General features: G+C 46.9%; 1 protein-coding gene across 1 annotated transcript in view; it reads left to right on the top strand.

Moving 5' to 3' along the window:
- Positions 1-12,437, top strand: part of NWD1 (NACHT and WD repeat domain containing 1) — a 97,622-nt gene that overhangs the window by 39,914 nt on the left and 45,271 nt on the right. Inside the window, exon 9 of the mRNA XM_089667611.1 lies at positions 7,199-7,358. Within this exon, the coding sequence (XP_089523737.1) occupies positions 7,199-7,358 (160 nt within the window). The remainder of the gene's footprint in view (positions 1-7,198; positions 7,359-12,437) is intronic.

The raw sequence follows: 12,437 nt of genomic DNA, 5'->3' as shown, positions 1-12,437 counted from the left end.
CCCACCCGGTGTCCTAAATATTGCACCTCCGCCATCCCCATCTGGCACTTGTCTGGTCGAATCGTGAGGTTGGCCCCTGCAATTCGGTCCAGGACAAAGCCCACATGCTGGAGGTGGTCTTCCCATGTTTCACTAAAGATGGCGATGTCATCCAGGTAGGCGCAGGCAAAGTCATGACAGCCCCGCAGCAGCTGGTCCACCGTACGCTGGAAGGTGGCAGGAGCATTCTTCATGCCAAAAGGCATGTTGAGAAACTCGAACAGGCCGAAGGGGGTAATGAAGGCAGAGCGCTCCCGACCCTCTGAAGATAACGGGATTTGCCAGTAGCCCTTGCTCAAGTCCAGAGTAGTGACATAGCGGGCTCCAGCCAGCCGGTCCAGTAGGTCATCGATACGGGGCATCGGGTAGGCGTCACTAACCGTGTGGTCATTGAGGCGTCGGTAGTCAACACAAAAGCGGATGCTACCATCTTTCTTGGGGACAAGAACAACTGGAGAGGCCCAGGGGCTCTGGGAGGGCTGAATAATTCCCAGATCCAGCATTTCGTTCAGTTCCTGTCTCATAGTGTTCTTAACAGCTTCGGGGACACGATATGGGGCTTGCTGGAGGGGCCGGGTTCCCAGGGTCTCCACATGGTGAGTGGTGATAGTAGTTTTTCCAGGCCGTGCCGAAAAAGCGGAACTGCGCTGGCCCAGGACAGCATTCATGGCCTTCTGTTGCCCCGGGTTCAGCTGCAGACTCAGGGGCACCTGGTGCACATCAGTTGGATGGCGTGCTGCTTCCAGGAGGTCCGGTACGGCCTCTTCCTCCTCCTCAGAGGGTATTGGACAGACAGCCATAACAAGGGGGTTTCGGTCATGGTACTCCTTGATCATATTGACATGTACCATTTTCTGCCGTCTCCCCCGATCATCTAGTCCAAGAATATAGTTAGTGTCATTCACTTTCCTAATGACACGGAAGGGTCCCTCCCATGTGGTTTGCAATTTGTTCTGGGGATTTGGGACAATCATGAGGACCTGTTGGTTTTCAGTAAAGTCCCGGGTGCGTGCCTTGCGGTCATACCATGTCTTTTGCCGGACCTGGGCGGCTTGGAGATGGTCAGCTGCTAGGCCGGCTAGTTGTCCCATCTTTTCACGCAGTTCCAAGACATAGGGCACCACAGGGACCCCGGTATCTGGTAGTTGACCCTCCCAGTATTCCTTCAGTAGGGTCAGGGGGCCACGGATTTTCCGCCCATACAGCAGTTCAAAGGGGGAAAATCCGGTAGATTCCTGCGGCACCTCCCGGTAGGCAAAGAGGAGGTGGGGCAGGTATCTTTCCCAGTCTGGCTCTAGGTCTACAAAGGCCCGTAGCATGGCCTTCAGGGTCCCGTTGAAGCGTTCACACAGTCCATTGGTCTGGGGGTGATAGGGGCTTGTCCGGATGGCCCGCACTCCACAGGTCTGCCAGAGGGACTGAACAAGGCCTGACATGAACTGAGTCCCCTGATCTGACAGGATTTCAGCAGGGAAGCCCACTCGAGTGAAAACAGTAACCATGGCTTCTGCAACTTTGGGAGCTGTGATGCTGGACAGGGCGACTGCTTCGGGATAACGAGTAGCATAGTCCACGATGGTCAGGATGTACCGCTTTCCAGATTTGCTGGGGCGAGCTAAGGGGCCCAGAATGTCAATAGCTACTCGTTGGAATGGCTCCTCAATAATGGGTAGGGGCTGTAGGGGGGCCCGCAGGCCACCTGTTCTTCCATGTCGCTGACAGGTATCGCAGGTACGGCAGTAGCGAGCTACCGATTGGGACATCCCAGGCCAATAGAAGGCCTGGGCCAACCTCCTTTCGGTCCGTAGCTTTCCCTGATGCCCAGCCATGGGAATATCGTGAGCAAGGTGTAGCAGTTGGGTCCGGAATTGTTGGGGAACTATCAGCTGTTTAGCCACGGTCTGGGGCCCTCCTTCGGCATCGGTCTCCACCACTCGGTACAGCAACCCATTTTCCTGCACTATCCTTTCGCCGGTCCCCGGACCAGTCAGTCCTGCTCGGGCCCAGAAACTTGTCAGAGTAGGGTCGGTGGCTAAGTCCCCTTGAAACTTGTCCCGGTCCCATGTCACCCCAGCATTGTCAGCAGTCAGAGTTGAGTCACTCACCGCGGGCAGCGGAGGTCCGTCCACATGATGGGGTGACTCCTTCCTCTCAGCGGTTTCCCGGCAGGCCTGACTTCGTGTGACGGCTCCCACAAAGTGGCATTGAAGATCGCCAACATCATTCCCAAGAAGCACATCTGCAGGCAGTCCTCCCATTACACCCACGTTGCAGCGTTTAGGCCCCAAGCCATAGTCCAGATTGACGGTAGCAAGAGGGATGAAGCGTTTGGTGCCCCCTGCTAGTTTAATCACTCTCCCAGGGCCAGGCTGTACAGCGTCAGGGTGCACCACTCGGGGGTCCACAATGGTGAGGAAGGCCCCTGAGTCTCGGAAGCCCACCGCCTTTTGTCCATCCACAGTGACCTCTTGCAAGTGCTTTCCTTGGAGGCTCTGGGTAGGGGCCCCCACCGGCAGTAGGCCAAAGACTCCTGGGGGGGTGTTCTTGTCTGCAGAAGCAAGATCCCAGTCTGAAGGGGGTGGTGGCAAGTCCTCGGGAGCTTGGTACAGATCCACAGAATTCACTGGCCGGGGCAAGCTAGGCCCGAGAGTCTGTTTTTTGGCGGGGCAGCTGGACTGGTAGTGACCAATCTGTCCACAGCCAAAGCACCGCCTATCTAAGGCCTGTCTGGGGCCCCGCTGTGAGGTGGCGGAACGAGGTGGTAGTAAGGGCCGTAGCGCTGGCACTATTTGTGGGGCCATCCGGCGATGGGGAGGCGTGTAGGGCACCGGTGTAGGATGGGGCATCCTTGCCGCTTGGGGTGCCTCGGCCGCAGGCTTCTTCCATTGCGGGTTAATGAGGAGAGCCTCATCCGCTAAGGCTGCAGCTTCTTCCAGGGTGGCAGGTTTCCGCTCACGCACCCACTGTCGGAGCTCGGGGGGGCACTTGAAAAGGAATTGTTCCTTCAGGATGGCCTGGATGATCTGCTCAGGGGAGGTTGCCTTCTCCCCTTCCAGCCACCGGCGGCAGGCTACCGACAACTTGTGTGCAAACATTTTGAAGGAGGCCTCTGGGAGGCGGGGGGTAGTCCGGAACTGGGCCCGATATGACTCCGATGAGACCGCGTAGTAGTCCAGTACGGCCCTTTTTATCTCCTCATAGTTCCGTCTCTTGAGGGGGTCCATCATTCGGTAGGCTTCAGCAGCCCCTCCGTCAAGCAGCCCTACCACATGTCGAGTCCAGTCTGTGACTGGGACCTCCAGTAGTTCGCACTGGTATTCAAAGTCCTGGAAGAACCCATCCACATCTCCGGTGTGTTCTTGGTAGGGCTTAAAGTCCTTCCTGGATATTCTCTGGGCCTCCCGTGCCACAGGGACAGCCACAGGAGCAGCTGCTTGGTACTTTGCAGCTTCCCACTCTGTTTGTCTCTTTTGAGCCTTTTCCATGGCCGCCAGCTTTCTATCGAGGGTGGCATCCTCCCCCAGAATGGCCATCTCTTCCTCGTACCAGATGACCCAAGGGCTCTTGCCACTTGTGCTTTGAAGCTCTGGTCCATCTCCTCTCAGGACCGCTTGGCTCCTGCCTGTGCCCGCATCTTCCCGTTGCTGTTGGCTGGTTTCCTCCAGCATCCGGACCAGCTGATCTTTGGTAAGTCCCTTGTAGTTGAGGCCCAAAGTTCTGGCCTTTTCTTGTAAGCTGGTTACCGTCCAGTGTTGATATTCCGGGGCCACCGCTTCCATTGTATGCAGACTCTCATCTGCCATCTCGAGTGCTCTCGTCCCGCTGCTGCCAACCAGTTGTCAAGAGAACCAGAGAGCACACAGAGACAGATTGCACGGAACCCAACGTGCTTTTATTGGGGAGGTTTTTGGGGCACAGACAACAGTTCCTTTAGTCCACAGATCCACACCAGACACAGCAACACAATACAGTTCTCTGGAAGGCAATATGGAACAACAGGGGTATTGTAATCCACAGGGTTAGTCCACACAGGGGGCTCCAGGCAGAGATGGGTTAAGTCCAGGCAGGTTCACGGAGAACAAAGCGTTAAATCCAGGTAGGTTCACGGAGAACGAGGGGTTAAGTCCAGGTAGGTGATAGATCCAGGCAGGTTCACGGGGACAGCAGAAGATCCCTCCACAGTGCAGGGATTCGAGGCAGCACAGACAGTCCAGGAGATGAGGAGGAGGACGGGGGATGAGAGGAGCTGGCCCTCAGCCAGCCTTCCCTCACACACGCAGCCAGAAGACCACAATGGGGGTTTTTCTGCTCACCCTTAAGAATAGAGCTGGTAACCGGATACTTCCTATCGGGTTACCATGGCAACGGGCCCTGTGTCTCAGGTCTCCAGACCTGCCCAGGAATTCATGCATGAGGGGGAAGGGAGGAGATGGCCTGTTTGTGTATTCCTTCAGCAGGAGGCCAAGCTGCAAGCCAGGGGGGTGAAGGGCTGCTGAGGTCTGCCTGTGTCAGGGACAAAGAGGACTAGAAGTCCCAGCATGGATGGGACAGAAGGGTGGCAGCCGGCAAACCTGGAGGATGGGGAAGGAAGGACCAGCTCTGTGACATGCAGATTTTAGAAAGGAAAGGGAAGGATAGAACCCCTGGTTTATTGCTGTTTGTGCCTCATTTGCAAGCTCTCTTCCTGTCCGGTGAAACCATTGCAAGCATGACAATAAGTAAAAGGAGATCTATCCAATGAATCCCCAGATAGGAGTAAAACCTAACATGGGTTCTAATCCTTTGCCATTCTATGGAAAATTTGTAGCTTTACACATTTATTTCATAAAGTAAATAACAATTAATTTGACTACATGCAAAGACCTACAATTCTGCAAAACATCATGTTATGAACTACACTGATTTTATATTTCCTACCCTCCCAGACCAACTGCTTTATGCTGACCACATCCTACACCTGATTACCCTTAAATTCACATTAATAATACTTGGAGCTCTCTTTCATTTTTTTTCTGTTCTGTTTTTTTTTACTATAAAAAGGAAGAAGATCCCCCCCCCTCCAAAAAACAAAAACAGTTTACCTTATTCTCTGATTTTAAACAGCAAATAAAAAGCCAAGACAGTGAAAAATCCTCCACAATTGCCTCTTTTTGTAAAGTAGACACCCAAAGATGATCTTTTTTTGCCTCCATTTTTGGAAATGAAGAAACATGCTGGTGTTGAGGGATTTAAAACATGGAGTTTGGTAGTGGTGCACAAGATGTAGTAAATGTAGAGCTCATACACCAAGGGATCAGGAGGTGAAAAGTTTAATGTACTTACAGTGGGAGGATGGAGATGAAGGTGAGAGGTTAATATACAGGTCAGATCACAGACAGGACTCTTAGCACTGTTACTGCATTGAACTGAAGGTGTGTATAAGAATAAAGAGCGCATACTTATCACCAGCCTCTAAAAGTGACATAGCAGTTCACAACAGCCTTTGTTTACTCTATGTGATGCTGTGATTGGTCACAACAATCATGTGGTACAGAGCTACTGTAATTGATGCTGTACCACTTGCCTGTAATTCAGTGTGTCCAATCACAGTGCAGTCACAGTGCGATTGCAGACTATGCATGCACAGGAGCACACGGGGGCGCAGTTCCCAAAGGACATAATAGGGGAGAAGACATGCTGTACATGTACAGTGGCCAGTCCACACTTGTTATATCATTGAGTGCGTGGAATTAGGTAACTGATAACTGAACATACTCTATTCTTTTGCAATAATGCCACACAGAGCTATCAGTCTTGCCAGATTATGTTTTTTTTTTTATTATTAAAGGTACTTATATAGTGCTGTCAATTTACCCAGTGCTTTACATATGTATATGTATAGTATATTCATATCAATCCCTAACCCTCAAGGGGTGTACAGTCTAAGGTCCCTAACTCACATTCATACATACACATACTAGGGCCAATTTAGACAGGATCCAATTAACCAGCAAGCATATCTTTGGAGTGTGGGAGGAAACCCATGCAGGCATAGGGGGAACATGCAAACTCCAGACAGGTGGTGGTATTCGAACCAACAACCCGACTACTGCTGGGTGGAAGTGCTAACCATTTGGACACTGTGTTGCCCTGTTGACCTCCTAGTAATACAGATTTTATAGCACCCTCCTCTTGTTAGGTTGCTAGGTAATTTTAGTATTTGGTTTCATTGTACTGAATTGGATTTCTTGAGCTGAGAGTTTGATTACTTCCTCCTGCCTCTGAAAGAAGTTTCCAGAACATAGGACAGGGAGATTCAAATAATCAGCTGAATATTTAACATGCCCTAGCCAAGCCCTGGAGAGAGGTGTCCAGAAGGTGGCTTGGGAGGTGATAAATATGCAGGAGGTCTGAGTAGATTGTTCTTTTCCCTCAAAAGAGAGTTCCAATCTCCTTGAGGGCTGTTTCCCCTGGAAGATAGCCAGAGAGACTAGAAGCTGCTCCTGCGTCATTGTGAGTAAAGACCTTGTTGGGGACTGATTGCTGTGAGTGCTATAAAGGAACTAATTGCCAAAAGTGGTTCCTACCTTCAGGAACAGGGGCGGACTGACCATTTGGAAACTCGGGCACTGCCCGAGGGCCTGGGGTCAGTAGAGCTCCCCATGAGATGCCCCTGGTACCTTTTTCATAGGCTTTTTTGAGTTTGAGCAAGGACACAGGGGCCCCATGATCCCCTATTGCCCAGGGGGGCCCCATGAGTTGTCAGATCGCCCCTGTTCAGGAAAGCTACTTTTGGAAGATAAGAGAGAAGTCTATTCTGCTGTTGTTGTTACTGATCATTTTGGAGTATCCTGTGAGCCTAAACTAATCTCCTGTTAAAGGTCTTCAGCAATAAATCCTAAAAAGGCATCCCCTAGACTGAGCCTTAATTGTTGGTGTGAGTGGGACCGTGCTTGGGTATATTCTCAGCAGCCCCTTCATGGTGAGCGCTACAATTTAATTGTCTGACATTAGAACAGTTTTCAGGGAGAAGCCAAGGAGTAGGGTTTAATGAAGAGCATTTCAGAGTTTGTTCAGAGTCTGAACTTTGTGTTAAATGTCCAGCTATGTACCTGGAACACATATCCAAAGAACAGTTTAATCTCATTTATTTTTTCACTGAATGATTTTGTGGCTACAGGCAGTTCATTGAAGTAGCACAGGAACACTACCTGAGTGATTCAGAAAAGAAGAAAAGACATCATACCCTGGCAGAATATTTTTTGGGCACATGGAGTATGGGGGCCCTTCGGTGGATAAATCTCCCACTCCTCAAGCAATCCCTTTGTGCGGACAGAAAGGTACTTAAACTTTAGCTGTTCCAAAATGCAGTTCATTGTCATTTTATACTGTAACCCTGAGAACCAGCTATGTGGGCTTTGAAATTTAGCTAACAAAAACATTGCTTTTAAAAAACAGTTGCTTTCAATAACTTAATTGATAACAATTATCAGCCTATAAGGAGATTAAAAAAACAGCATAACCTAGCTAGTCTCTAATCTAATCTAACACAGACTCCCACCCCTTCCACCACCACCTCCCAAGGTGTTACCTCTACCCACAGTGGTGGCCTCATCTGGTGTTTACGTCCTCTGGCCAAAATTCTCTGGCCATGCCTGAAAAATAACTCCCTATATGTTTGAATTGGGATGTAATTCTACAACCCCTACTCTATAAGTGTGACCCCATTCAATTCTATAGTTAGTTACTGCTCACTTGTGGGCTGTGTGGAAAAAGATTTTTGCACTGAGGGTGTAAACATTGGAGGGGCCCCCATCTTCAGAAAGAGGTAATTAGTTGTTTTTTTTAAATGAACCACATACAAAAACTAAACACAGCCATTGTGAGGGTGACGAGTCGCTGTTCTTACTAAGGCCAGCCATAGACAAGTAAAAAAAAAAGAAGAAAATTCTTGGCCATTTGTTAATCACGTTAGGTCTCCTTTTGTGGATGTATTTATCTTTACAATTATATCTAGTTTGTTACTTTTATTGGATTTCTAGAGAATACAGTCAATAAAAAATTGTTACATTTTATACTGTTATCTTGTCTGTAAAGTCCCTGGGGCCACTTTTCATGTATTATTCCATAAGTACTGCATTTGCTCTAAAACTCTTAAATAAGCTGTGCTGCAACCAACTGCATTCAGAAATTACATAATTATTTAAAATGATGCAGCTTAACCATTTCGCTGCTAGGTTTTGTTACAGTGCTGCTTCCAGCTAGCCAGGTCTGTATGCCATATGGACCTGACCTTCCTCCATCTGCTCACTGAAGAGTCCTTGAGCTTATGGCAAAACTGTGCGGCAGCCTCTGCTGAACTTACAGATAGCTCCGATTAGCAGCTAACAAGCCGCTGATCAGAGCTATGCATCTAAAATGTGACCCCCCCCCCCCCACTGAGCCTCTACTTTTTAAACGCCTCCAGCCTCTCATCCCACACAACTGTTGTTCTGCTGCTTTTAAATGCCCCTGCACTATTTTGTCCCCTTTCCCTACTAATTCACCCCACCCTCTTCCCCAGCACCGATCCAACCCCAACCTGATCCCTTGTGGCTACCCTGAAGCTGCCAGTTTCAGGTGTTGAAATAAAATATTTACATTCACCCACCGTCACTCTGATCCCCGCGATGGCCCCCCTCACCAATCCTCCAATTTGCCCCTGCTGTGCTGCTGGCTGGCATTCCCTCCTCCCCCTCCTGCCAGCTGCAGCTTCTGCTGGGGAACAAAGGGCAGGGGGAAGCTGTCAAGATTGAGAGTGGTGGGGGGTGGGCTGGTAAACATGTGTTTACCATCCCCCTTCCTTTCCTTGAATGGACATAGTGAGTGATACACAGTACTAATCACTCCTGTGTCCATTCATCACTGGAGCATAGTAAACAGTGTTTACTATACTTCAGTTTTGTAAATGAATGGGAGTCTCTATACAGTCTCCTATTCATTCATGCACAACGCAGCTCAGGCTGCAGAGAAAGGGACTGGCTTTAGTCCCTTTCTCTGTCTCACAAAATAGACATCAGGGGTCTGTTTAGATCTCTGCATCTCACCAAAGCCTCTCTCCTAAAAAAAATAGTTCAAAATGTAATAAAAATGTAAAAAATTTCAAATTAAAATTGTTCATACAGGGCATACTACAGTGTACACCCCTACAAGGCCGTGTTTACCTGCACAGGGATGCTCAGGTGTTCCATGCATCCATGTGTAGACAGTACCATTGATGTTATTTGGGATGTAGCAATTGCACAAACACAGCTTTTGCTCCCAAATTGATATCCATGTGGTTCCAGGTGTATGTCCCTTAGCTCACATTGTCTGCGTTTGGAGTCGTACACTCACACCCACACGGATGTCAGATTGGGAGCAGCAGCCGCTGCATCCCAATTGACATAAATGGGATTGCATGCATGGGGATGCATGGCACACGTGTGCATCCACATGTAGGTAAACACGGCCCTCCACAAGCATACACTTTAGTACGTCCCATGTGAATGAGACCTTAGTAGCAATTTAGCAGAAACTTTGTAAGTTATGTTATGTTTCTGTGCACTAATAATGATTTTTTTGTATTTTTAGTGAAAAAAGCGGTTTAATGAACATTTGCACAACTATTGCGAGGCCTAAAAAATCTGTAGCATTTTTTTTTCTATAGGTTATGTGCTTTCAGAAAATGTATGTTTTGGAGGGACTGTTACAAACTCTAGTTTTGCCTCTATCCAATAATAGGATCACATGGACGTTTTAGGCACCGTAGACAGGGGTTAAAATACAAGACTTATTTTATTGTTATACAGTGTCAGTATATAGAATGTTTCACTGATCACTGCATTACTGCCACTAGGGGCATCAGATAGCATCAGGGTCAGTTAGCGCCCCTCCCAGCCAGTGTCAGCTGGTGTTAGATTGCCCGCACACTATCACACTCACGTTAGAGTTCATAGTATACATTACTAGTATAGTGTTTGTACAGATCAATATATTAATCACAAACAGAATTATACTAGTGTCTCTTTTCTATAGTGGTCCCAAAAACGCAGTGTTAGCAGGATCAGCTCTGTTTGCTGTCAGCACTAGCGTTTAGCCCCTCCACTGTTTTTCATGGAAGTTTTGTACCAATTTATTGTAGGCCAAAGCAATTTATACGCACAACAATACATCTCCGCCCACCAAAATTCAGCTCTTGCCAGACAATTCGCATGGAAACCTATCACAGTTTCTGAATTTAAACTTTTTTGGGCCTTACCATCAACATGGCCATTAGAAAAAATTATGAATTGTGGTCATATTGGATCACAGACCCGATTCATCATATGCCCATATTCTCTGCTGTTACATACTGTATCTACCCAACATGGACCAGCAACGTACTGGTACATTGCTGGACTTTCAGTGGTTATACCAAGATGAAGCCTGCAGCTACAGATATCATCCTGGCTTCTTTTTTCAAGCTGGCGGTTGGCTTTCATGTAACAGTTCTAACCACTAATTAGCCACTGGGTTGCTTTAACAAGCATCGGAAAGGGACTCCCCCACCCCTTCCACAATCTTCCAAGCTTTTCTTGAGCTCTTCTGTCCTACCGGGGAACCCAAAAATGCAGCTGGCAGTTCCTCTGGCTGACAATAGAGCTGATAGGAGACTGGAATGCCTCCAATAATCTCTATGGTCTAAGAGACCGGAAGCTATGAGCATTTCATAATTTCCATTTTGCTGGATATAAACAGTGCCATTTTAAAATTGGGTAAGCATCTGATCACATCGATCTTGGTGTGTTCAGATGCTTTAAGGGCAGAGGAAAGATCCAGAGTCTACCAGATTTCACAGAAAAGAGTACCTGTCACTATTTCTATCTCAGGGGATATTTAAATTCCCTGTGATAACAATAAAAGTGATAAAAAAAATGAAAGGGACAGTGTAAAAATAATTTAACCACTTCAATACTGGGCACTTTTACCCCCTTCCTGCCCATGCCAATTTTCAGGTTTCAGTGTTCTCACACTTTGAATGACAATTGCGCGGTCATGCAACACTGTATCCAAACTAAAATGTTATAATTTTGTTCACACAACCAGAGCTTTCTTTTGGTGGTATTTAATCACCGCTGGGGTTTTTATTTTTTGCTAAATTAACAAAAAAAGACCAAAATTTTGAAAAAAAAAACCCACTTTTTTTGTTTCTGTTATAAAAGTTTGCAAATAAATAATTGTTCTTCACAAATTTAGGCAAAGATGTATCCCGCTACATTTCTTTGGTGAAAATAACCCAAATCAGTGTTTATTATTTAGTCTGTAGGAAAGTTATAGAGTTCACAAACTATGGTATATATCTAAAAATATCTGATCAACCCTGAAGTACTGACAGCCAATCTAATTTCTTGAGGCCCAAAAATGTCAGAACAGTACAGATATCCCCCAAATGACCCCTTTTTGCATAATAGACAGTTCGACGTATTTCGTAAGAGGCGTGGCAAGTTTTTTGAAGTTTTTTGTCATAATTTTTTGGAAAATGAAGAAATTAAAAAAATTATTTTCACAATTTTTTTTTTACATACCAGTGCAGTGCAGCGTCATCATATAACTGGTGTAGCAGTGATCAGGGACAGTATTATCTGATGACAGTATGATCTGGTGACAGTACGAAAAAAAAAAAAAAGATAATTTTTTTTCTATTTTTTTAATTTTTTTATTTTTTATTACATATTTTCTTTTTTTAAGATTTTTTGTCATATTACACTATAACCAAAGTAGTATAATGTTACCATAGTAACATTGTCCTACTTTGGTGAAGTGATCAGTATTTTTTTTTTACACAATTTGATGGCTTATAGCAAAGAATTACTTTGCTGTAAGCAAGCATTTAACTGAATGAAATCGATTCATTCAGGTTTTTTTGTTGTGATTAGCTGTGATTGGTCATGGCTAATCACATGACACAGATGGGCTGTGATTTTCCCAGCCTGTGCATGTGATCACTGTGACCATTCACAGCTAGACACGCTTGTATACAATGACATGAAAGGAAGCCATCCATTGTATACAACTGTCATGTGACCTGCTGTGATTGGTCACAGCAGGTCACATGGTACTGGCAACGGGGTCGGTACACAGATCTGTCATTGGATGTGTCTGAGGTACAGATCTCGCCACAGCGCAGCCCTGCGGGCACGCACAAAGCGCGATCTGGGAAGGACGTCATGTGACACCCTACTGGAGGGACGAGAGGCTAATCCAGCCATCATTTTACTATAGGCCGGGCAGGCAGTAGTTAAAAAAGCAAATTAAATAATTGAAAAAAAAATTTCACCCCCACCTCCATCCCCATGCTTGTGTGCAAAGGCAAACGCAAGTGGTGGTCCCATGGCGGTATGTAGACAGAGATTGCACCA

Source organism: Staurois parvus, unplaced genomic scaffold (assembly GCF_062004578.1).
Source record: "Staurois parvus isolate SC_StPar_1 unplaced genomic scaffold, SC_StPar_1.0 ptg000053l, whole genome shotgun sequence".
Lineage (NCBI taxonomy): Eukaryota > Metazoa > Chordata > Amphibia > Anura > Ranidae > Staurois > Staurois parvus.
This window is presented reverse-complemented; position numbering and strand designations above follow the sequence as displayed.